This window comes from Bos indicus, chromosome 17, assembly GCF_029378745.1.
Source record: "Bos indicus isolate NIAB-ARS_2022 breed Sahiwal x Tharparkar chromosome 17, NIAB-ARS_B.indTharparkar_mat_pri_1.0, whole genome shotgun sequence".
NCBI lineage: Eukaryota > Metazoa > Chordata > Mammalia > Artiodactyla > Bovidae > Bos > Bos indicus.
The window spans coordinates 67528215-67555154 of NC_091776.1; the positions used below are offsets into that span (position 1 = coordinate 67528215).

The 26940-nt window shown below is 46.0% G+C and overlaps 1 protein-coding gene across 4 annotated transcripts in view; it reads right to left on the minus strand.

The window, feature by feature from the left end:
• The window catches only part of TTC28 (tetratricopeptide repeat domain 28), a 588991-nt gene that overhangs the window by 73092 nt on the left and 488959 nt on the right, over nt 1–26940 (minus strand). For all 4 annotated transcript variants that reach the window (XM_070770178.1, XM_070770177.1, XM_070770180.1 and 1 more), the window contains 6 exons: nt 21723–23064; nt 19954–20477; nt 16386–16495; nt 14571–14700; nt 12279–12497; nt 10158–10323 (listed from right to left, as the gene is read on the minus strand). In XM_070770178.1, the coding sequence (XP_070626279.1) occupies nt 10158–10323; nt 12279–12497; nt 14571–14700; nt 16386–16495; nt 19954–20477; nt 21723–23064 (2491 nt within the window). The remainder of the gene's footprint in view (nt 1–10157; nt 10324–12278; nt 12498–14570; nt 14701–16385; nt 16496–19953; nt 20478–21722; nt 23065–26940) is intronic.

The following is a 26940-nucleotide window of genomic DNA, read 5'->3' on the forward strand; positions in this document are numbered from 1 at the left end:
GGGAAGCCTGAGGACATTTCCATGGGACCTGCTTGTATACAGGGGTAAGGTCAAGCCTAGAAATCAAGTGAGACACTGGGCAAGCATGCACATCTGTGTCCCTGAGGAAGACAACCTTTCCAAGGGAAAGTCCAATAACCAGATGTGAGCATGGGGAAACGCCCGTAGTTCTGGAGCAAGAGGAAGATGAGAAGCCGTCAGAGAAGACGGAGGAGGGCTTGCAGAGCTTGGCTCACACCAGGGTATGTGCTGCGTTGAGGGGGAGAGAGAGAAGCAGAAAGTGGTCCACGTCAGATACTAAAGGGAAAAGAAGCAGGAAGCCTGAACAGAGATCATCACGTCTCTGACTGTCTGCAGGGCCACTGAGGGTGGGAGTCTGAGCTCCTGTTCAGCACATGATCACGCAGGAGCGACTCCTGTCCTGTCCGTGTCCCACGGCATACATGTCTTGCTTTAGCCAATGGGATGTGAGCAAGCGGTGAGCCTGATGGTTTTGCTTGGACTCCTGTGATCCTGGCTTCTGCTCTGAGAAGAATGCTGTTTGGTCACAGAAAAAATGAGACACAGAGACCTAAGCCCGATAGGCTGCCTAAAGCAGAACCACCCCGGTGGACCTGCAGACCCAGGGCAAGGAACATGTCTGTGGTACACGTCTCTGAAATGTTGAGGTGCTCCATGCATTACCAGAGGAAAACCCCACCAGCACAGTGTGAGCTGTGGTCTGACAGTCAAGTGCGCTCCTCTAAGGACAGCGCCTCTTCAGGGCCTCCTTACCACTGAGCTCAAACCGTAAAAGTACAAATGAGATGAAAACAATACCTATTTTAGCCATTCCAAAGAGGAATTTGGTGGCTACACTGAGGTTATTTTCCCAAAGCAAGATAAGTCAAGAGTTATATATTAAATGTCTTAAATATTGATTGTTAGATAAAGCTGCACAGAATCAATCAGAAAGAAGAGACCAGGGAATTTTACTGGGGCAAAGAGCAGGATATACAAAGTCAGAGATATTGAGATTTGATTAGTTCAAAGAATTTTTACAAAGTTGGTTATGGCAACAGCCAGCCAAGGCTGATGTGGGCCTGAGAGGGACGCACTGACTGCACTGGTCGGTGGATTTGCCTCACCCCTCTCCTCCAGCCCGTGTTCTAACAGAAATGCCACTCCAAGCTTTGGGACCATGAACAAAGGATCTGGGATGAGACATAAAAGAAGTGTCTGGTGTTCAGCACTGCCCCTGCCCAGGCCCCAGGACACCCACCAGAGTCGCCCTTGCCCTGTGGCCCTGGTACAGACATGTTGGCCCCTGGTCCAGGGAAGTCCGGGCCTTTCACAGCTCCAGGCCCGGGGACCCCACACTGGCACATTGACTGGCACAAATGGTGTGCCTTGCATCACTGCTGTTGCTTTTTTGTCCTTAGGCTGATTCTACTATTCACCAGATTATTCTTCCTATGAATAATGGGAAAACCCATATTGAGCAATTTCAAGAATTCTGCTTTCAGAAAATTGCATGAGAAATACAAGAGGAGATTCAATTTAGGCTATTTCAAAGGTCATACAAAAAGACCAACTACACTTATCCTTCTTGCTAAGCTGCTGACTTACACTAAGCAGCTTACCAGGGCCTTCTGTACTCATTTTGTATTCAGCCTTCTGGAAGGAATCCAACTTTAGGAATCCGGGGCATAAGACCAGAATCTACAGCATGTTCCACTCATTTCTGCAGCTGTGTCTCTTCAAGTGCTCTAATCCCTAACATGGCATCATGTTGTTTTTATTTTATTTTTTCTCCTCAGATGTAGCTGAGCCTGTGTGAGTCACCTCAGAGATAAAGCCCGCCCTTTGGAATGAGCCTTGTCACAAGAAGACAGGACATAAGAGATTCAGCTAGTCAAGCCCACCCTATCAGAAAGGGAGCTTGACTTCAGATCTTACAGGAAAGAGGCGAGCCTCTGAAGGCAGCAGCCGAGCACTGGGACGTAGGGACGACATTTCCTGCAACACAGGACAGGGGTCTTCCTCTTGCAGTGACCACTCACCAGGTGAAGGCCTGGGCCCTTCCATTGCTCCAGGCCCCACGGGTGAGGGACTTCTTCTGCAGGTGAGGGACTTCCTCTGCTAAGAATGACCTCTCTGCCTCATGCTTCAGCTGCTGCTGCTGCTGCTAAGTCGAGACTCTGTGCAACCCCATAGATGGCAGCCCAACAGACTCCTCTGTCCCTGGGATTCTCCAGTCAAGAATACTGGAGTGAGTTGCCGTTTCCTTCTCCAATGCATGAAAGTGAAAAGTGAAAGTGAAGTCGCTCAGTCGTGTCTGACTCTTTGCAACCCCATGGACCATAGCCTACCAGGCTCCTCCGTCCATGGGATTCTCCAGGTAAGAGTGCTGGAGTGGGCTGCATTGCCTTCTCCGAGCTGCTTCAGGCCTAGCTCAAATGTCACCCCTGAGGAAACCTCCTGAACCACTGCCTTGACCCCTGGGGGGCAAACTGAGGTGTGGTCTTTTTCTGGTTTAGACCTTTTCCATAGTGTTTCACATATGGTGGATTAATAATTCACACATTTGTTGCATGCTCCACACTGGCAGCTACTGTAAGCCCAAGAATTCCGGCTATTATTCATGCATGCATTTCCAAGCTCCAAAGGATCAGCTTTGGCACAAACTGGGCTACATGCTCATAAAATATTTTCAAAATGGCACTGCCCTAATTTAGAATGAAGTTGGAAACTCTTAAAGGGATAAAATAAATGTCCCCAAATATTATATCCACTTTTACTTCATAGAATTCTGGGACAAAATTTGGGATAAGAAAAAATATTTGATTTGCAAAATAAAATCTTACTAGTCTGGATTAATTGAGAGGTCAGCCTTGATTAGCAATTTGCCAGAATTAGAAAATATCATGAAGATAGCCTTAAACTTTCAAACTGAAAGTCACTCAGTCGTGTCCGACTCTTTGCAACCCCATGGACTATCAGTTCAGTTCAGTTGCTCAGTCGTGTCCAACTCTTTTCGACCTCATGAACCATAGCATACCAGGCCTCCCTGTCCACCACCAACTCCTGGAGCTTACCCAAACTCATGTGCATTGAGTCGGTGATGCCATCCAACCATCTCATCCTCTGTCGTCCCCTTCTCCTCCTGCCCTCAATCTTTCCCAGCATCAGGGTCTTTTCAAATGAGTCAGCTCTTCACATCAGATGGCCAAAGTACTGGAGTTTCAGCTTCAACATCAGTCCTTCCAATGAACACCCAGGACTGATCCCCTTTAGGATGGACTGGCTGGATCTCCTTGCAGTCCAAGGGACTCTCAAGAGTCTTACAACACCACAGTTCAAAAGCATCAATTATTCTGCACTCAGCTTTCTTTATAGTCCACCTCTCACATTCATACACGACCACTGGAAAAACCATAGCCTTGACTAGACGGACCTTTGTTAACAAAGTAATGTTTCTGTTTTTTAATATGCTGTCTAGGTTAGTCATAACTTTCCTTCCAAGGGGTAAGCGTCTTTTAATTTCATGGCTGTAATCACCATCTGCAGTGATTTTGGACCCCCCAAAAATAAAGTCAGCCACTGTTTCCACTGTTTCCACATCTATTTGCCATGAAGTGATGGTACCGGATGCCAAGATCTTAGTTTTCTGAATGTTGAGCTTTAAGCCAACTTTTTCACTCTCCTCTTTCACTTTCATTAAGAGGCTATAGAGTCCATGGAATTCTCCTGGCCAGAACTCTGGAGTGGGTAGCCTTTCTCTTCTCCAGGGCATCTTCCCAACTCAGGGATCGAACCAGGTCTCCCACATTGCAGGCAGACTCTTTACCATGTGAGCCACAAGAGAAGCCCCAAACTTTCAAAGGCTCACTGTAATTTAAAATAAGCCAACAATGAAGCAATGACCACTGCTTACTTGCTTAAAAGGACAGAAATAAGTAGTTTAAATCAGTCTATCAAGTATCTGTTTTCATCAATTAAATATGTCCTAGTTGCAATCTTGCTTTTGCAATTCGCTTGTTTAAAAAGCTCTGGGTTTTTTCCCCCTCTTTTAGCAGAGATGGGGGGTGGGAATCTCTTTGGGACTGAATTAATCATAATCTTTGGTTCATTGTTGATCCATGAGCAGCCTGTTTTCACATATTTATTCACTAATTTTTAATAAAGTCATAAGTACTCATAAACCCACCAGCCCAAACAGCTAGAGAGCAATTTACAGCTAATCATTTGCTACCTCCCAAAGAGCCCACCCCCTCCCCAGTCTGAGGCAAGTCCCACCCCCAAGCCCATGGCCATCACTCCCTGCCTGTCCATTCCACACAAGTTTTACTGCCTCTAGCTATATTCCACTGGACCATAGGAAAAGCACGAGAATTCCAGAAAAAATCTACTTCTGCTTCAATGACTACACTAAAGCCTTTGTGTGGATCACAACAAACTGTGGAGAATTCTTCAAGAGATGAGAATACCAGACCACCTTACCTGCCTCCTGAAAAATCTGTATGCAGGTCAAGAAGCAACAGTTAGAACCAGACATGAAACAATGGACTGGTTCCAAACTGGGAAAGGAGTAGGTCAAGGCTGTATATTGTTACCCTGCTTATTTAACTTATATGCAGAGTACATCAGTGAAATGCCAGGCTGGATGAGGCACAAGCTGGACTCAAGACTGTAGGGAAAAATATCAATAACCTCAGATATGCAGATAATACCACACCTATGGCAGAAAGTGAAGAGGAACTAAAGAGCCTCTTAACGAGAATGAAAGAGGAGAGTGAAAAAACTAAACATTCAGAAAACGAAGATCACGGCATCTGGTCCCATCACTTCATGGCAAATAGATGGGGAATAATGGAAACAGTGACAGACTTTATTTTCTTGGGCTCCAAAATCACTGCAGATGGTGACTGAAGCCACGAAATTAAAAGATGCTTGCTCCTTGGAAGAAAAGCTATGACAAACCTAGATAGTGTATTAAAAAGCAGAGAGATTACTTTGCTGACAAAGGTCCATCTAGTCAAAGCTATGGCTGTTTTTCCGGTAGTCATGCATGGATGTGAGAGCTGGACCATAAGAAGGTTGAGCAACGAAGAAGTGATGCTTTTGAACTGTGGTGTTGGAGAAGACTCTTGAGAGTCCCTTGGACTGCAAGGAGATCCAACCAGTCTATCCTATAGGAAATCAGTCCTGAATATTCATTGGAAGGACTGATGCTAAATCTGAAACTCCAATACTTTGGCCACCTGATATGAAGAACTGACTCACTGGAAAAGACCCTGATGCTCGGAAAGATTGAAGGCATGAGGAGAAGGGGACGACAGAGGATGAGACGGTTGCATGGCATCACCGAGTTTGAGCAAGCTCTGGGAGTTGGTGATGGACAGGGAAGCCTGGCGTGCTGCAGTCCATGCGGTCACAAAGAGCCAGACATGACTGAGCGGCTGAACTGACCGCTATATTCCTAAAAGCATATTTTGATTTCAGTTGTTTAACTCTATCAATAAAGATGTCACGCTATAGGTAGTATTTTTGGGACCTACTTTTTCACATAATATTTCTCCAATTTACTTAACTTATTTAATAAGAGGTTCACTATGACTCATCTCTTTTGTTTGCTGCCCAATATTCCATTTGGGGACTAACTGCAGCACTATTTACTCATCCATTCTCTCACCGATGGCCTGTATTTCCAGAATTTTGCTATTGTTTGCAGTGTGACTCTGAAGATTCCTGCTCATGTATAAGATCCTCTCTCGGATATACACATATATTATATTATGTGCCTGGGTCAAAAGGTAAGCAACGACTTGGCTCAGAAGGTGATGATAAACCACCTTCTGATGTGGTCATGCCAATCTACTTCCCCAAGCCACATATAAGATATCCTGTGGACCCACATCTCCTCCAGCACTTCGGATTGCCAGTCTTGTTAACATTTGTCCCTTGTTATCAGGCTAGAATCAACTAGAGGTATCAGCATTTACGAACTGGTGCACTCTAAATTAATCAGTGTTTTGAAATAAGAAAATACATTTGATTATAAAAATAACTTTCACTATAGAAAATTCAGAAATATAGAAAAGCACCAAAAGAAAAAAATAGTAGCAGCTATAATATATCAAGATTTCATATTCATTTAATGAAGGAATATTTACCCTATTACAAGGGCAGTCTACAACTGCAATTTATTTAAAGACCCTGGGTAAGACCAGATCAGATCTACCACTGAACATGGCCCTGCTAGTATTCTAACCTGTCAGCTTAGCATCCCCAAAGTGCCACTGCACTGTCCCAGGTGCCCAGGAAGCAGCAAGGCTCTAGCTAAAGATCAGAATTAAAAGCTGAAGATGTGCTTTGAAATTCATAACATCTCCCTTATGGGAGGTTCATGTTCTGTACAGTGGTTTCAATCTACGCCTCTTTTGATCTGGGAGGAAGAGACTGGAAGTTCTTATTAAACACTTAATAAAAGCAGGTTTTTTATTTTAAATCCGTTTTCAGAAACTCCTTTGTAGCAATGTACTTCCTTTCAGCAGCAAAATGCTATTAAGGAGAACAAAAATGGTCTGCAGAACAACAAGGATATCATGACCAGACTGGGTGACTGAATGAAGGTGCTCCCCCAGGTGCGGAGACTCAGTTTCTAGGGGCACACTGTGCACTTTATATCCACTGGAAAAAGGGAATTGGTGAGCCAGCCCAGCATGAGCAGAGAGTGCTCACAGTGCACCTTCTGGTGACTGAATTTCAAATTCACTGACCTCCCAGTCTGGGCCAGGCACTGTGTTAGACAGTGAGAATTCAGAGAGAACACTGCACCTGCTCTCCATGGCATCGCCATCTCCTTGGGAAGACACAACCCAGGTGACTACGGAACAAGGAAGAATGAAGTAAGTGCGATTGTTAGCGACCATGGAGAATAGCAGAGACCTGAGTTAGACTTACAGGGACTGGATGTTCCTGATGGAAACAGTACAAGCTTTAAACAGGGCTCTAAAGGGAGATTAGACTACCTACAGGAAAAGCAGAAGGACAAACTTTTTGGCCAATACAATATTTTTAGAACAGCTAAACCAATTTATACTCCTAGGGTATGAGACTGTCTACTGTACCCACAGTTTAAAAATATTTACTCATTTTATAGATGAGAAATAATTTATCTGTCACTTAAAATGCTTTCTTGAAACTCTGAGACAGAAACCAGTCTCACAAAAACTCCATTTTAGTAAATTCAAACCATGCCAACAAAGTATTCAATTTTAATATCATAATTAAGAACCTGAGTTTAAGGTCCCAAAAGATGAATGAATTTCTAATAAGACTAGTTCAAAGCAACAGGAAAGACCCTCACTTCTGGGTGTTCAAACTGGGATTGAAGATACTGAGGGAAGCCCCCCAGCTTGATGCTGAGCATCAAGCCAGCCAACATCCTGGAAACCCCTGAGGAGGCACCCTGATTTGTGAACTTTCTGTCCCAGGCGGAGAGGAAAAGGTTAATGCAGGAAACAGAAGCAAGTTACAGTGCTTTCCTCTCTCCCTGCCATTGATGAAGGGCTGAACTATAACCTCAAAGTCATTTTTCTAAATCAAAAGGCACCAGGAAGCAAACTTAGTCACCCTCCAGTATCTTGTAAAAGAACTGCTCAGGCACAAGCGTTTGGACTTAAACTATGGTGTCCAACAAGGGGGTGCTGGTAAGTCAAAGGGTAACCCTCTCCTTCTCAGGATGAATTTCAACCTAGGTCCAGGAAAACTGAGATAAGAGAAGGCTGTACGTTCGCACAGGCTGAGTCCTCTCAGTGGCTGGTATGGACTTCGATGTCCTGGCTGCGGCAAGGGCGGGGCACACAGAAACCACCTCTGCATGCACAGGGGTTCAGACAGCAGGTGCTGCACACGTGGGTCCCCTCAGGATCTCATCTCAGTTCAAGCTCTGGAGTGTGGCCCTACAAGCTTGAAAACCTCATGTTATAAATGTACTCAAAGAATCTTTGGCCTCATGGAGCTCACTTCCACCAACCAAGGTCATAGAGTTGTACAAATCAGAATGCCAGTTTGTTAGGTACATGTTATATCTGCAAGTAGATGTCATGAGACACCAAATGATAATCAGAAAGTCTGACAAAAAGCATCAGGGGGGCAGGATCACCTGAGAGGTCTCTCCACTGAGGGTCACTGCAGACCCTGTGCATCCTGCCTGCAGTGGCCTTCATCTAGTTTATTTCTCGTCATCCTTCCGCACTCAGATCAAACACACCTTCCTCAAGACCCCCCCGCAACTCCCAGTGTGGGTTTCCCCACTGCTTACACATTTTCACTACCCCCTACAATTTTAAGTGCTTACAGCAATTTTCATTAAAAGACCATATCTGCTCTATTATTTTTTTTTCATTTCCCCTCAGAGCAGGAGCTATGCCTGCCACCTTGACCGCTCTGCCCAATCTCCAGTGGATGCAGCACGTAGTAGGCACTCAAATAAGTGTGGAAGGGCGGGGAGAAGGAGTGCATAATGACTGCCTGTACACTACGACGAGAACAGCCTTCCGACGGGACCTGGAGTCCTTTTGCCAGATTCTCTCTCCCTTTGCACAAGATCAGAAATGGGCATGGCTGAAGTCTGCCCTACTCATGGTCCCTTTTCTGTGTTTCTACTGCTGACCAACCCTTCCCCCTGTCACGCTTGCTTTGGATATGCAATACCTTTGACTGGGTTACAGGTTAATCAGACTGGTCTAAGCACCTTTCTGTCTGCTAAAGCAGCTCTGTGTACCCTGGCCTAATCTATTTTATGGTCATTTATAGTTGAATCTCGGGGAGTAGCCTTACATCCAAGTTCGAGGGGTTCCCACTCTGCGAAGCCCCTGTGGTCACCACCCCACATGCCAGCATTAAGGACAGGAATGCTCCAAGATGCTTGCCAGCCAGGGGAGAAACAGAGCAACAGAGTGCGCATATGGCTGATGCCTGCTCATGCTTCCCACACACAGAAGCTAGAGATGACATTCTTACATGCTTCGGCTATTGTCTCAAGTATGATATTAATTTTGATAATTAAAAACAGAACCAGTACTGGCCTGGGAGTGTGGCTGAGACTGAGACCGTTTTGATCCCAGCTCTGACACTAACTTGCTGTCAGCAAGTCCCATTTTGTGCCGGCTTCCGTCAAATAATGAGTTGGCCTTGATGACCACCAGGGCCCCTTCCGGCCTTGACAATCTATTTTCCAGTGGTTATTTTTCTCTCTAAGAGCTCATCTCAGACTTGATAAACACCCAAAGATCAACCCAGCTGCTGGCAATGACTACCATACACTCGGGAGTCTGAGTTAAGCACCTATTTCTAAAGAAATCACTGCCACATCTTAGGATTTTCATGATTATAAATGAAATCATTCAAGAGAAAAGCAGATGTCCCTGGGACCTGACACCAGCTCACACAGCAGATTCTCTGACACAGATCTCAACATTTGTTAATCACAGGACGGAGGACTGAGACGTCTGGGAAATCTGGCTATGACCCAGCTCTCAGGGACTCTCTTCCTTCCATCTTCCGAGAAACAGGGTCCTTCTGGAAATTACTATCTATATATAAAATGTATATTATATATATATATATTTCTATATATAAAACAGTCAATTATGATTAAACATTTCCATGAGTATATAACTTCTACAATATTTGCAAAAAAACAGCACTTTTCTTCCCTATCCTTGATATTGGAAGTTCAGCGTCTTCACCTCAGCCCCCCAACACACAGATCCTGTCACTGGTGATAAATTCTCAAACAGGCGTTCAGTTGTAGTACAAACTCATTATGAATCTGTTTATAACCAAAAAAGCATCTCAATTTTAATTAGCTAATATGTTAAATTCAAAGTCATGTTTATGTTTAAACATTCTACAAACCCATCTTAGAAAATGGGCATGTCTGATGAGGCCCTTCCCTGTCTGAAAGGAAATTACTGAAAAGAACAGACATTCTGCTAAGGGGTTTGTACTCCAGAGACACATATTTGCTTCTGCTGCATCAACTGTGAATAGACTGAGCACAAGTGTGTGAATTTCAGAAGATTTCTTCAAGTAGGATGTTTATAAAAGAAAAAACCAACGAAAACCCTCGTATCTGAAGGCAGGCCCAGGAGCACCGCACTGCTTACCTCGAGCAGTAGGACTCCACGCCCAGGGCCTCCCGCACGCTGGCAACGTGCTGCTCCAGGGCCGAGCTCGCGGCAGTTGGAAGGGCCGCGCTGCCGCCCGTCTGGGGGTCACTGGGGCTTCCCACTGTGCTGTCTCCCAGGTAGTGCTCATGAAACTTCAGAATTCCTGAAATGAGACAGGCACAGCCAACGTTACACCTGCCTGGGGTATAAGGGGACGGGAAGGTGGAGGGCAGGGGGCAACAAGGTCACAGCTATGTGACCAGGAGGTCAAAGACAACGAGCACGCTGTCCTCCAAATCATGGGAAGAAATCCTAAAATCTAGGTCTTTCAGAATTCTGATCAGTACCATTTTTACAATTTTCACTATCAGGGCTGGTACATGAAAACAGGGAATTCAAGACAGGGCTTTTGCTTTTGATGATACGTATTCAGAAGCGCCGGGGCTGATGACTCGTTCACATCAGTTCACGTATTTTAAAACAGATGCGTCTCAGAAGCAGCAACCAGGGAAACTTCCCTTTGAGGAATGGTGCGTGAGCATGCCAAAGGTATATTCTCCCCAGAAGATGCACTCCTGACAAAAACTGTAACTAGCCAAATATAGACCTTTCGTATCACAAAAGCAAAGCAAAATAAACACGCAGAATTAAGGCCAGATAAAAACATTTTAAACCATCTTTAAATAAGACCAACTGGTCAATGGTCATTAATGGATTAAAGAAGCAAAAAACGATGGCTGTATGAAACCGAAGGCAGTCTGCAGTGGTGTTCTGGCAATAAACACAGGACATATTCTTAAATGGTAATGAGGTGTGTTGGCCCTAGAAAATGCTGGTCCTCTCTGATTGGATTAAAGCCCCAATGAAAGCTTCAGAGTCTAATTAAGAGCAAAGAGAAACGGAAAGAGAAACAATAGGAGCCTCATTATACATGACTCATTATTACAGGGATTTGGATATGCCACCTGTCAAATCATGTCCCCAAAACATAACCACCATGGAGAGAAAGAACGTGCTCAATGCCTCCATCATCAGCTGTATCGTCGTAAGTACCAGGGCCCTCCGCAGGCTGGGATACAGAGATTTAGCCCACTGTGTCTGACACTCACCAAGTCACCACAGACATCACAACTCAAAACCGCTAGCATATAAAGGTCAGAGGCAAGAATGTTCTTTATGGGAAGCCTATGGAAACGTGGAATTAAGGGGAAAATTACAAAGAGTAATTTGAGGCATGGAATGTATAAGCATTTTCAGAATGTAATCAGAACCCAAGAAGCACCTCAGAGCTGTCATCCAGCAATCATTTTTTAAATTAAAGGGACAGAGAGGTAATCAAGAAAAGCTTGTCAGTTTGCCTTGGCAGTTGAACATTTTGAAATTGGCTTACAGATATCCAAGAAGCTCATTCTTCAAGATTCCCAATTATAAGATCCACTTCCCCAGTCAATAAACTCTAATTGGATCTGGTGTGTCTCCAACATGGTAAAACCATCAGCATTTTATTATGCAAAAAATATGGCCCTAACAGCTAATTAGTGGTTCTGTACTTAGCGAAGCTGTTAAAGTCTGAACATTTAATCCTGATTTAATCAAAGGGGATTTTTATTTCTGAAACAGATTAACAAATGAACTGGTTAAAAATGGGTTTTGCTAAACTCAGAAATTTCAAGCATGAGACTTCATTGATATACTGTGATAGAGTTGCCATCACCATTTCAGTCTCTTTAACTGGACCACAACAAAGGGTCACAATTATTAAATCATATCTAGAAAGAACCTGTTAGGACTTACAGTGATCGCTTTATTAGCTAATGAACAACAGTTGCCTAAAAACAGGGCTGCTGGTGACATTAATCCTCCTGTTCTTAGTCTTCCTTGATAAATGCTTCCACATTCACCAGCAAGGAGCTGTGATTTCTTGGGGGAATGAAAGAGCTGGGCTGTCTTATTAATTGAATGCCCCACCACCAGCTACCCACTGAGGTTGAGGTTTCGTTGAAAGCCAACATTAGCTCCTGGATCTGATCTATGGTAACGTATCTCTCCCACCTCTGTTCATTAGACTTTCACAGTCTGCTGTCTTAATTGCCCTGTTCCCAAGGAAAGAGATCTTACCTGCCCCAGGAGCAAGCAGCCAGCTGTACAGGTAGCCCGCCGCCAGGGAGTAGTAAAGCACAAGTCCCCTCTGGCCGTTAACCATCTCTAAGATCTGATCGATAGTGACCGGGGAGTAGGGGTCAGAGTCCTGCTGTCCTGTTTGCCGTTCCACCAGGAGATCTGCAAATGCCCTCGTCCGTCCTCTTTCTGCCACAGCCAGAGCTTCATCATGATGGCCTAGGAGACAAAGGGATAGGCTGGGAGTCCACAGGGAGTGTGCTTATCAGAGATGGCCACCAGGTCCAGACAGCCCGGGCAGGTGGAAGCCCCACGGCCTCTGCACACCAACACGCAGCAGACTCTCAGTCAGACTGTCAAGTGCACCCCTGCCCCCGAGGCCGCATGCAGGGACCACTCTTCTCAAAGGCCCAGGTTCAGATCCCGCACTCCTGAAAGCTGCTGGGCGTCCCTGTCTGACAGCTAGCTCAGGAGAGCTGCTTACAGCATCCATCCTCAGCCTTGCCACTCTCCCTCCTCACCCCGAGTTGCTCCAGGCCTCCTGTCTTCTGACCCCATCCTCTCGGCTCACTGGACCTGATGTTCTGCTCTCTGGTTACCCTCTCACTTTCCTGCTCAGCCTGGTTCTGATTTGGTCGTGACAGTTGATCCCTCTGGGACATGGCTTCTGACCATCTTTCTATTTCTCCTCGATGCAGCTCCTCCGTACATCACATTGACCAGCCCCGTTTCCACATTTCCCACCAAATTATACCTCTGTGTCCTTACACATGCTGGTCTATCTGCTGGAGTGCCTTTTCCTCCGTCACTTGAAACAAGGGCTCCTGACAGCTGTCCTGCCTATCTCAACGACTAAATGAGGCCCTACACGTGGAGATGCCTGGTAGGCAGCATTCAAAGCACAGTGTATATATAAGTGACATTATAATTGCTGGGAGTTTATACCTTATTCCATTCCTGGGTCCCATACACTTGCTTCTTGTCTCTTCTAGTCCCCACGGGCAAAGGGTTCAAACCTCTGAGGTCTCTAATTCTTTGAAATCGCTTCTCTCTCCAATTTTTCCTCAGTCTTTTGATCCAACCTCTAAACCCACTTTGTCTAAGAAACTAATCTGTAATCTAGTGTAAAAGTTAATGCACAAAAATGAGAGCATAAAAGATGCAGCAACATCCTTTCAAGTGAAGATTGTTAGAAGAAACACAATGCAGAGGATTTACTTGCAATCGTGAATGTACAATGGAAGAGCTGCTAGAACGAAGGTCCAGAGAGAGAGCAGGCAGAGGGGGGAGACCAGACGCCACAGCTCCAAGAGCACTGCGAGGATGCCCCGCTTCCTGCAGTCCGTGCATCAGCAGATAAGTGGGGATTTACATGTATGTATGCAAATGTCTCCTCTTACTCTATTAAGTTATTAACTGGAACAGCAGGGACAATTTCTGTACACACTGGAAAATTGGCCCCAAAGTGCTAGACAGACTGAACACTGTGATTATAACAGATAATAAACTGTAATCCCAGGCAATGAGCACAGTTAATAGACACATTTTTTTAAGGGGAAGTTTGAGTATTCATATATATATATAAAGCAAAGGACAGGTTATTGGTGAGGCCTTAACAACCAACTTGAAAGACATTGTTAATTCCAATGGACACCTACTTAACCCAACTTCTGGGCTGTGGAAAATGGTCTGCAGAGATAGGCAGGCCTGAGGAGAAGCAGAGCTGGAATCAGGTGGCTGCCACAGTTAAGCCAGGTAAGGGGAGGGGGTGCTGCCCCAATTCAGCGTGGCACACCAGCCTGGGAGAGTTGTCACTGACAGTGCCACAGCCACGGGGCAGGCAGCACACATATTTACTGGACAGCAGCATTAAAGGAGGTGTGGCAGGGAACCAGGGAAGAGGCCAGTGCCTTCTCAGGCGCCTGCCCCCACGTGCCGATGGGCAGAGGGAACCTGGTGGGAGCACCTGCTTCAGGCACCCTGTCTCTAGGACACCCCTCTGGCTCCTGGGTCTGCCTGCCAAGCCTCTGTCTCCACAACCAAATCACAGCCTCCTGGACCCCCAACTTCCATCTGCTGATGAACTAGAGCTTCCAGAGGTCAGGAGCTGGGCCCTCTTGACCGGCACGTGGCACTCCATTTGTTGGATGTATGAACGAATCTTCAAAGGCTAGGTTGTGGTTGTGGCTTCAGTTCTGCCGTGACAACAAATTGTATTTCATCACGGTGCTCACTAAGCGACTCAGACACAGGGTGCACGCTCGGGGTGGAAACCCCACTGCTCGCTCTCACCGAGGCTGACGAGCACTCGCTGCAAGGCCTGGTAGGAGGACGTCTGCAGGTCGAAGAGGGAGAGCTTGTAGTCTGTGCTCAGCTGCGCCTCGTGTCGGATCGTCTCAAACAAGGCTGATGCCCGGTAGAGCTGCAAAGGGGTAAAGAGAACATTATCCATCTTCCAGAAACTACGGGCCAGCCGTTCCCTGACTAAAGACCACTGCTGCTCACATCTTGCTATGCCATGGGAAAGCTGTTTTCAGAGTCTCCATTTCCAGACCTGAAAAGGGATCAGTTGGATCATACTTGGTAAATTACAGTTTGTGTAATCAATTTTTGACAGACAAGGGGATCTAAAAGACAAGGGTAATAGACTCCTAGTCTGAAAGTTGTGAAAAAAGATCAGCTATTAATGCAATCAAGTCCTGATTTTGATTAAAACAAACGAAAAGCCTCTGCTCTTGTCATCAAGCCACTGTAATTCACCACCCCATGCCTCACAGTGCAGAAGGGCTGGGATGGGAGTGGGAGGGGCAAGCTGGAGACGCCTGAGGTTGGGGGGGGCGGTGGAGGGGGGCGAGGAGGGGGTGAGCCGTGAGGACAGCTGTGCTCTCAGGAGGAGGAGGGGGCTTTGTGCAGGCTGTTCCAAACCAGATGTTGCTCTCCACAGCCGTGCTCCAAGAACGTGTCCACCAGACACACAACGCTCCTAAGGAGACACTGTCCTGCTGCTCTCACGGCTTTTCTGTCAGTGGGACCATGAGGCTTTTCTCTGATACTTATAGGCGGAAACAGTATCAAAGTTTAAATTTATGCAAATGTAAAGAACAGAATTCTAAGACTAAGGGACTGAGACCAGGAGAGAGGAACGTACTCCCAACCCTGCCACGAATTTGCTGGGGGACTTTCAGCAAGACTCGGAGCCTCAGCTTCTTCTCTGTAAAGGGATGGTTATCACTCTAGCTCACAGGGTTATTCAGGAATACACTCAGTCAGTGGAAGTACTTTGAAAACTATAAATCACTGTATCAATAAAAACTTTAATATCTGAAACCAGAAAACAGAGGACTAATTCTTTACATTGTAAAATGCCATAACATCCCAGGATGCTATGGCACAAGTTCAGGCACATCATGTCCTCAATCCCAGGAGCACCTCAGATGGGAGCCTGTATTCACCAATCCTGGGCCCCTTTGCTAGCACAGCGCCCTCCATGGTAAGGGCTGCCTCAGCGGCTGAGCATGTGATTTTCAAAGCCATCTCACAACTCCTGCAACCCGACAGAGGGATCTTTGACTAGAGACCACTCCAGGGATCTTTCTAATTTCCAGAGCCAGCCTAAGAGGAGTTTTCTCTTCAACTGTTGGTTGAACATATGCAGAAACATGAACTCTGCGTATGTGTGTGTGTGAGAGAGAGACAGAGGGAGGGAGGGAGGGAGAGAGCAAGAGAGAGAGAGAGGGAGAGGGAGAAGGGAAAGAGTCATCTAGTGATATAATTAGAAACCTACAAAGACAGTAAATCCAATAATTATGAATTCTTGGATTAATTCTGTCAAAAAATGTATATGATGTCATATTAAGGTTTTATGAGGAAAAGCAGCACATAATACAAGAATCCCAAAGAAATTATTGAGAAATCTATCACACAAGTGGACAAGTCTTTACTATGGTTCAACACATCTGGGCTGATACAGGCTAGATATCTTGTACATCAACCCAAGAGCACAAGTCAACACTTTCTGACAAATGTCATCACTGCTAGGATAGTAATCTCAAGGTCTTCCACACTTCTAGAAACAAAATCTACTCAGAAAAGGGTTCTCCTGCTCACCTGATGTTGGGCCTCCTCCAGATTCCCGCTCGCCCAGAGGGAGAGGCCAAGACCATGGCGAATCTTGGCTTCATCTTCTCTTCGGCCCAGCTGCTCTGCTAACCTTAAACCTGAATTCAGAGAGAGAAATTTTGAGGACGTATAGAAGACAGACAATTCCACCCTGCCAAGGAGTTCTAGAGGGTAATTCTGCCTCGGGTGGATATAAAGATTGTCAGCAACACAGCGAGATAAAGTGCAGGACAAGAGCAGACTCAGCCAAGGCAGAGTAAGTATTCTTTTCAAATTCTGTGTTAGTAGCAACCTTTCCAGGTCACTCCAAGATGACCCAGCAAGAGCTCAGGCGATGGCTATCAGCAGGAGACAGGCTTGCAGGGCAGGCAGAAACACCGAAGCAAACAGAACCCAACTGGCTGCCCTCCCCACTGTGAAATCCCTAGCTTTGCAAATGAAAACTCCAGGCCTATAAATGTATCGAACCCAATTCTCTGGCTGGCAGCAGTGCTTCTGACAGCTCCACAGTCAAGCACAGAAGCCCAGCTCAGATCTCTCCTATCACCTGGGCACAGCATCCAATCAGCATTGACAGGAGACACATCGGATGTCCTCTGGAAGCAGAATGCTCGCACCGCCTGACCCTGCCTTCTGTTACTGATGCCACTGGAGCACTTCACATCCAATCTGCTTTTCCTTTAAGGCTGAGACTTCGATGTGCCTCAGTGGGGATGCAGAACAAGTGCTTTGGTGAGTCAAAAGCTTTAGATGAGACTGTCCTCATTCTACTGGCCTTCGGATAGGCACCAGCAGTTTGGGGCACTTACTCACAGCAAGCTTCTGGATTTCAGGACACTGGCAACCTCCAGGGCTTTGAGCAAGTCAAATCTGAAGGCAACCTTTTATTGTGTGGGTCACTAAGCAGTTCTCAGCATCACTCTGCCCTTGTTACCCTGCTCTCTGTACTGAGAAGTCAGCTTGTGCCGAGATGGCAGGAAGGCCCCCGTGCTACAACTGTACACACAAAGGAAGGACTTCCTCTTTATAATCTGCATCAGGGTGAGTGGGAATCTGCCCCTGAGCATGCTGGGCGCACTGAGTTTCAGACTTCTGGAAAAGAATCGAGTCAGTTGAGAGCCTAATAAAAGTGAGATTTGGGTTCAAGCTCCATAAAATATCATGTATCTCAAAAAGCACATAACTCAGAAAACTTAGCAACAGCATTTTACGTTTAAATCATGTCACTGGGTAACAAAAACAATATGTACTTGCAAATTATTCACATTTTAAAATACTTCATAGAGTAGGAACAGAAATCAAAGAAATGGTTCTTGGGTGAAAACCAGGAGGAGGCTGGTTGTTTTAACCTTCAACCAGCTAGCCCTATTCACTCTTCGGGATTGCTCTCCTTGCTAGGCCGGGGCCTCTGAGCTGGAAGTTCACTGTGGCAGCCTCTCCAGAAGGTATGTTCTGTGCAAGCAGGGACTTGACCATGCTCCCTGCTGGATCCCATAGTGGGGACCCTCCCTGGCCCCATGGTCAGAAGTTCAACAGTGAAGAGCAAACACGGTAGACACGACATCTGTGCTGTCCCAGTTTGCACCTGCTTCTGCTCTGAGGATCTGACCCAGCCATCCGGCTCTCCTGGAGCCGAGTGGGCTCTAGCTCCCTTGCTTTATTTGCAAAAAGAGAAGAAAACTGGATGAGACCAGTGGTTTCAATCAAGGGTAACTATACAACCCACAGAGCTTGTTCAAAGGACTCTGACCAGGCCCACCTATGAGATTCTATTGCACATGGGCGGTGTGACGCTAGTCCACAGCCCCTTCTGAAAGTCAGGAAAGAGAACTAAAGTGGTTTCCAACTGAACTGTTCCCTCTTTGAAAGAGGCTGAAGACCCAACTCACAGCGCTCAGAAAGCATCCAATAGGGTCCTGCACCTATAACAACTCGTGAAGAGGCGTCTAGATGGGCCCAAGAGGAACATCGGGCTCTGGGGTAGACCACATTCACTGAAAAGACACCGTGGCAACGCCACAATACGAATTTAGATCTCTGCAAGACTTAAAATTACAACAATAAAAAAAAAAACAGCTTTCCATAAATATAGAATTATGTTACAATATCTCAGGCAAAGCAGCTGCTTCTTGGAAATAAAATTTCAGGAAAAACCAAAGAACACAGCTGAAAGGTTGTCATACACTAGGTCTGAATTTAATAGTTTTCACATATTCAACTGAAAACTGCCCCCAGTCTGTTAGAATTTTACCACAGTCTAGTTTTAGGAAACCAAAAGCCAACTCTCATATTTAATGCATTGAGGCAGAGCTCCCATTGAGTGGGAGCCAAATAATATCTGGGGAGTAGCTTACAGCCTCCCAGTAACCTCTCAGCCTGCAGGCCAGGGCAAGACCTGGTCTGCACAGAGGACCACCCTGACCATTGGCCGCTGGCCCGTTCTCCGCTCCGTGCGTTGCCTCTCTCCCAGCTCCCAGCTGGGGCTCAGGAGTGATCATGGACGTGACTGCGCCAGCCTGGCTCTAGGCTCTAGGAGGCTGCGTGGGGTCTCATGTGGTTCCACGCCACCACTGACTGACCACATGGTCAGGATCAAGCCACTGCACTCTGAGCCTCAGGTCACTTAGCTGCCAATGGGAATGAAAATATACACCTCTCAGGGTTACTAAGAGAATTAAATCCAATTAGATAAACTACGTATGGAAAGTTTTTTGGAAACCACACATGAGCGTTTTTGCTGGAAATCAGTACCCCTTTCCTTTTACTCAAGAGCCAAGAACACTGCGTCTGCTGTGCTCCCTCCCAAGTGGTAACATGCCATGGTCCTGTGAGAAGTGCTTTCCAGGAGGGTTTTCAGAGTGGAGGGCAAACACACTGCTGCAGGGCTTCTGCGTGGTGAGGGAGGAAGCACCGCAGGACCACCTGTGTGCAGGTAGCCGCATGGAGCCTCTGCCAGAGAGGGAACAGGGCCAGGGGAAGTGAGGGAAGCAGGCACTTTCTGGGCCGGCCTGAAGAGAGCGCACTGTGGCGACAGCCCAGCCCCTCAGGTAACCAATGCTGGGAAACCTGGCTGACGGCTTGAGCGACTCTTAGACAGATGCTACTGGATTAGAGCCTGGCACCGCCCTGAAATGGACTTGTACACAGTGCTAACGCAGCTCAGGTATTGTCTAGTGCACAACGGGCTCAGAACCACTGCGCATTTCCTGATGCAGAGCATTAAACTGTACATGCTAAGATCTAACTTCATCTTGTGGAGAAGGTGTTTTTCATTCAGTGGAGGGCTCTGAAAGGCAAGGAGGGTGTCAGCTCCCTGGACAGCTGGCTAGCAGAGTGAGACAAGCTGGGTAATGCATCCAGGAGAGTGGAAAGAACTGTGAACTCTTATGGAGCACCCACGGGGGGACACCGTGGTTTTGGAGTTGAACTGATGATGTAGCCTCTGAATCCTCACTCCAGGTCGAGATGGTCACTCACATGAGTGCATTTCCTCCTGGGCAGACTGTGAGCTCAGACTCAGAGTAGACGGAGAAGCTGCACAGACCTTTCCACTTACCTTCCTGCAAGTACATGACTGCCTGGGAGTAGTTCTGCAGAGCGTGATGCGTCCTTCCAAGGCTGCTGTAAGACACCGTCTTGGCCACCAAGTCGTTCATCTGTGCAGCGATGCTCAAGTGCTGTTCCTGATAGACCACGGCTCTCTCAAAGGTGCCCAGGGACTCGTAGGTCAGGCCCAGGTTCCCGTAGGCCCGGCCCTGGCACGTGGGGTTGTTGGTCTCCTCGGCAATCTGCAGATCCAACTGGTGGTACTGCAGGGCTGTATCGTACTCCCCCATCTGCTGGTACACACCCCCCAGGCCACAGGCCGCGTCACTTTCCAGAGCTCGGTCCTTCATCTCTCTAGCAATGTTCAGCTGGCGTTCAAGGCAGGAAATGGCTTGTTCATAATTTCCTAATTGGCTGTGCAGACTTCCCAGCTCGCCATAGGCCTGGGCTTTATTAAAGGCCTCCCCGAGCTCATGGGCGACCACAAGCCTCTTTTCAAAGCACACCAGGGCTTGCTGCAAGCTCCCCATTGCCCTGTGGGGATGTAGACAGAAAAGCAATGATATTATTTTGTGCAGGTGCAGACATGCTAAAGCCCCTGAGAAAATGAAAAGCATTTGTCACTGTCACTTACTATAGAAGCTCTTAACTCCTCTTCTAGCTAAAATCTATCATGTGCCCTTAGAGTGAGATGCAGGGGAATTTCATAATCTGGAAAGCAATTCAAGAGTCATCCCTTAGTGACCTTCCCAAGAGCCTGAGATTCAATGGGATATACACCCCAGAGGAAACATAAAATATATTAATAGGCACAATGATAGCAAGTGAACTGTTTGGTTCTTTGGGCCTCCCAATTTCCACTACTGCACAGACTATGTTTTTGAAATCACTTTACAATGGCGATAAATCTTTCATCCTGAGCTTCTCAGAGCACTCTGTGGGTGATGATTTAGTCTGACCCTTGCCCTTCCTCCTCTCCAGGAGCCCTAATCCCCTGCCTGTCTGGAGAGGCCATATATTCTGCAAACACAGACACCTTCTTGGGTTCCCCACACCCAGGAGGAAAGCAGTGCCTTGGCCAACAGTGTGTCTTGCTGTGCTGCTAAGAGATGACGCGATAAGGAGGAGAAGGGCGTGGACTCCGGCAGCAGACCAAACCAGCTGTATAGGACATGGATTCCTTTCCCTGAGCTTCAGTTTCTGGATGCTGATAAATCCTACATCCTGTAGCCAATAATGATAAATGTAGACTAATACACAACTGCAATAAATATTAAACAAGATATCTACACAAGGTGCCTAGCACGATGATAGTATGTGCTCATTCACTCCCCTCTTTTGAGGTGGCTTTCCCTAAAAGCAACAATATGGGGTCCAAGTAATTGGTGGGTAGAGATGTTATATTAATGAACACATTCATATAATGTGAGGGGCAATCAGAAAAGATAAGTGAGATCGATTCATTCATCTTTCCCCTTCCTATTCTTTTAGTCTGCTCATTATGATGTAGTCAAAAAGGCACTGCGTTTGGAGTCAGAGGGTCCTGCGTTAAACTCTCAGCTGTCCCTTTCAAGCTGTGTAATCTTGGACACAAACTCTGGGCCTTAGTTTCTTCCTCCATGACACAGGGTAGAAATACCCCTGCTAAACTCACAGAATCACTGGAGGAGGCAAATGAGCAGCGTATGGAGCTGCTCTGCAGTCAGTGCGCTGCCTTGTGGATGCACCAGCTGCCCTGGTGCAGGTTTACTAACCACACTTGTCCTCTGCCATTTTTACCTGTGTCCATTTCCCAGGCCTCGGTAAGCCTTGGCTTGGTCTTGCATGCGATTCAGACTCTGGGCAACAGATAAATACTGTTCATAGTACTTGATAGCTTCCTCGTAGTCACCCAGGGCCTCGTAGCAGTCCCCCAGGTTGCCATAGGCCCGGCCCCTGTCAAGCACAGACTCGTTCCCACTCAGCTGCTGCAGCATGGCCAGCTGCTGCTCGAAGTAGCCGATGGCTTCTTCCATCACATTCATGTTCATCTTTGTGATGCCCATGTTGCCATAGACCTGGGCTTCGAGACTTGGGTCCTTCAGCTTCTGCCCTAGATCCAGCTGCTCTTCGTAACACTTGAAAGCCATTGTGTACTTCCCCAGGGCCATGTAGACTGCGGCCAGGTGCCCATGAGCTCTGCACTCTCCCGGCAGGTCACTCAGCTCCTGATATACTTCCAGCTCCTGTGTGTGATAACCCAAGGCCTTGTCGTGTTTCTGGATCATTCGGTATGCAGTGCCCAGGGCTGCATATGCACTGGCCTCCAGTCTCCTGTCCTTCACGTGGTGAGCCAAGCCCAGCTGCTGCTCATAGAATTTTATTGCACCATTGATATCTTTTTTACAGATGAATATATCGCCCAGGTTCCCCAGGGCTCTAAATTTAGCCTGGGAATTATTCAGGGACTGGGCTAGGGACAGTAGGTACTTTTGACACTCTTCAGCTTTGCTGAAATTCAGCAGAGCCTTGAACGCCAAGCCCAAGTTGCAGTAAGCTTTTGCTTGACTCAATTTGTCGTGAAGGTCTTTGGCCAGGGCCAGATCCTGCTCATAGTACTTTACCGCCTCCTGGTAATTTCCAAGGCAGTAATGGGCATAGCCGAGGTTGTGGCAGACCTTCCCTTCTCCCTCCATGTCTTGAAGGTCAGGAGCAAGCCGGAGGTACTGTTCGTAATAGGGGGCGGCCTGGACGTACTCCCCTCGAGAGCAGTGGAAGTTGCCCAGGTTGCTGAGAGCCCGCGCCTCGCTCTGGATGTCTCGCAGCTCCCGGGCGATGTTCAAATGGTTCTGATAGTGCTGCAGGGCCCGGTCGTGGGCGCCCAGCGCCTGGTAGGCCACAGCGAGGTTCCCGTGCGTGGATGCCTGTGAGGCACGGTCGTTCACTTCCATGGAGATCTGTAGCTCCTGCCGGTGGTACTTGACCGCTTGGTCGTACATGCCCAGAGCATTGTAGGCGTTGCCCATGTTTCCATAGGCGCGGCCCTGGGCCGCGTAGTCACTCAGCTCCTGGGCGATGCACAAGTGGGTCTTGTGGAGTTTCAGTGCAGTGTCATAATCACCTTTCATCTGGTGTATGATTCCTGAGAAAGAGCACAGAAGAAAAGGGTTGGAATGACTGATTAGCAATAAAATGTAATTTGCAACTCGGTTTATACTCCAATACAATCCAGATGAATTAAAGAATTTAAAATAACAGAAGGCAGAATTAAATATTTATCAGCTCTCCAGAGGGGGAATAGCTTTCTAAGCTTCAAAGCAACAGGAAAAAAAAAAAAAAAAAAAACCCACAAAAAACACTGACAGATTTGGTTACAAAAATAGTAAGTTTTATACTACAAATAGATGCCTAAAATTAAAAGGCAAACACAATACTGGGAAATATATAAATCATATACAAAAAATTCAATAGCTATTGTGTGTAAAGATTTAACTGGGTTTGATTAAAAAAAAATCAAGACCTTAATTTACTGAAATAGGCAGACAACTCATATCCAAGGAAATACAAAGAGTAACCACAGGGGAAAATGTTAATTTCTTTTAATAATCAAAGAAATGCAAAATAAAGCAACTCTGAAGTACCATTTTACTTCTACTAAATTAGCAAACAAAAAATTTAAACAATACCCTGTACCAGTGAGGTGGCCCTGAAACTAGTAAACCCATCAACTGCTGGACATAAATGGGAACAGCCTCTGGAGCAGCGGCGAGACAGCCTCACTCCCGGTGCTGCTCAGGCCCTGCAGTCCTGCTCAGGGGAGTGTCTTCTAAGGAAATCCTCAGAAGTTCTACCCCTGACAGTCTTCACTGCAGGGTTATGGATTAGTGGAAGATCAGAAACATCTTCAATGGCAAACAAAGGGGGTTGTATAAGTACATTTCGGTACATCAACTCAATAGGGGATTATGCAGTCATTAAAAAGATCATTACAAAGACTATGCAGAAAAACAGGGAAAAACGGGTTCTTGCAATAATGTTAAGTGGAAAAGGCAAAAAACAATGCTGCATGCTCCCTGTAACAATGATGAGGAAAATGAATGTGTGCACATGGACAAGACCTCAAGGGGATTATGAAAAGATAAAAAAGTTGCCTTGTTAGGTGATGGGATTTGAATGACTTTTGTTTCAAAATTTCTTCTAATTTTGCTATCCAGCTTTTACAGTCAACAATAATAGCACTTCAAACAGCTCTCATAAACTATGCTATAGCTGCTAAGCTAAGCGGTTGTTTTTACAAGCAGTTCAAAATGAGATATATCATAAATACCATAAATATAAAGCAGTTGCAAATGAGGGATATCATAGAAGAAACTTGGGAAGCTTCTTTAAGCACAGCCTGGTTCATTCCAGCTGAGGCCGAGTGGGAGACACAGAAAAGGCAAAAGGATCTAGTATGCAAACAGGTTTCTCTCTACCCTTGGTTTTGAATATGCTTTTCTATGCATCAACGTGTGAACTTTGTACAGGTGACCAAAACTTGCAGAAGTATAAAAACTCAAAAACACCAAGATGGGTTCTCACTGAAATGTCTGAATTGAAAATAGAGCCATTGAGAAAGCAAGCTATCAAAATCCAGCCTCTGCAATTTGCTTATGTTTATAACACCTTTCTTTCCTTCCTTCCGTCACTCACTCACTTCCACACTGACCCAGCAAATAGTAACTGAACATTTATTGTGCACCAAGCCTTGTGGTAGGCAATACACAGGGAGAGAAATGAAGACGTAAGTCTGCCCTCAGAAAGCACAAAGGGTCATAAGGGAGGCAGTCATGAAAAAAATATTGTCAACATACATAATACAAGCTGAAGTGAGCAGGGCGTGGGGGAGAGAGGAGCGTGCCAGGGCCACTCCTTTGGTCCTGACTCCCTGCAGCAGAGCTCTATCCTGCCCCAGGGGTCATGCCTGTCTCTGGATCCAGCCATCCCTATGACATTAACTGGATTCATGACACTAGATAAATCATTTAGCCTCTTTGAGAATTTTTTCAGTTCATCCATAAATTGAGGAAAATGATAATCTTGATACCAACCTTAAGATAGTAGTGAGGATCAAATGAAATAATGTATGTGCGAGCTCACTGTAAACTATTAAGTCAAATTCAAATATTGGTTACTGAAATTACTATATGCTTCCAGGGAAGGGAATTCTCAAGGTGGTAGAGATTAAACAAACTATGGTAATTCTGTGTATTTCCTTGTATGAGCTAAATATTTCAGTTTAAAATAAGCAAATTATGGTACTCTATATGATGGAATAACATGGTACCATTAAAAATAGTGAAGTAGAAGTTTATATATTGACATGGGAAAAAATAAAATGTATTAAGGGATTATATGGGCTTCCCCAGTGGCTCAGCAGTAAAGAATCCTCCTGTAACGCAGGAGATGTGGGTTTGATCCCTGGATTGGGAAGATCCCCAGGAGAAGGGCAAGGCAACCCACTTGAGTAATCTTGCCTGGAGAATCCCATAGACAGAGGAGCCTGGTGGGCTACAGACCATAGGGTCACAAAGAGTAGACACAACTGAAGTGACTGAGCAAAGGGGTTATATGGGCACAAAATAGTATCCTTAATAAAAACACTAATAGGGTTCATGCATGTGTGTGTATAGATATATGTTTATACTTATGCATACAGTATATATTTTTTAAAATGTTAATAGTAGTAATTTTGGAGTGGTGGAATTTTGCTGTATTTTATAGGATTTTTCTATGATGAATGTATAATCCTTGGTTTAAAAATTAATCAAATATTTTTTAAACTCCGCTCCAATTGAAGCAGATAAGGTCTGGTCACTCCCCTGGATCAGGGATGTCACTGGCATCCCAGCTGGAAGGAACAGATTTTCAAAGACTGTTTCAAGGTTAGAATACTCTAAGCTGCCCAAAACGCATTACCTCAGAATCACCTAAAACCCTTCTAGTGGTGAAAAATTACTAGTGACAGAAACATTTCAGTTCTGAAGGCCTGAATGTGGCCTGGATCCCTAACCTGCTTTTACCTAAAGAGGAAACTTGTAAGGTTTCAACTTTCCAGGTATCCTTAGCGGAAATGCACCATTTACTCCCTCTCTCCTCAGCTTTGCATGAGGAGAAATAAGCGGCAGGATGCCTGCCCTGCTGTGAGTGCGAAGCCGGAGCTGGGGAGGGTGGCCTCTAAACCCTCTCAGGCTTCCTCTCACAGCGATGCCTTTACAATGATTGTTTCCCGAAGCTTTTGGATTTCACGGCAATGATTTTTAAAGCAATATGGTCACTAACTGGTCGCTAAGATGATGGTAAGAGGAAGCGAGCAGCATGGGACCTTCAGAGAAGCCAACGGAGGAAGCTCAGGTTTTTTGTGTGCCTCCTACCACCAAAGAACAGGTCACCTGGCTAGCACCCCATCCTCCCCACCTGTACCCCATCCTATAGGAAGCTGGCTAAGTATCTGGAAAAGCATGCTATAATGTATCTGGAAAGTATAAAGTATCTGGAAAAGGCACAGGACTTTAAGTCAGAAGTCCCATTTTATAAGCCTGGCTCCCATCTCATTCAACTGATACCTTTGAGACTGTAAATTTATGTCTCTGAGCCTTTGTTTTGTTGTTTTTTTTTTAAACTGAAAACTTTTCGGTGTTTTTTGTTTTCTTATTAATGAGGCCAGGTTACAATAATCTCTAAGAGTATTGAGAAACACAGTAGTGTATATCAATAAGCTTTGCTAATGATGCATGCTACGCAAACCCACTATGAGCGGTATTCAGAGAGCGAGAGTTCAAAGGAAAAGGAATTCCACTTCTCTTACTCTCAGGGCCTCGAGAGTCTGGCTAGCTAATAGGGAGCAGTTGGGATGATAATGGCTACCTGGGGCTCAATGATTTGTGAAAGAAACTGCCTGCTGGTTATGGCAAAATGATCTGACCTCCAGCCAGCTTGCCCACACTCCCCTTTCCTCCGCCTCTCTCCTCAGCTGACA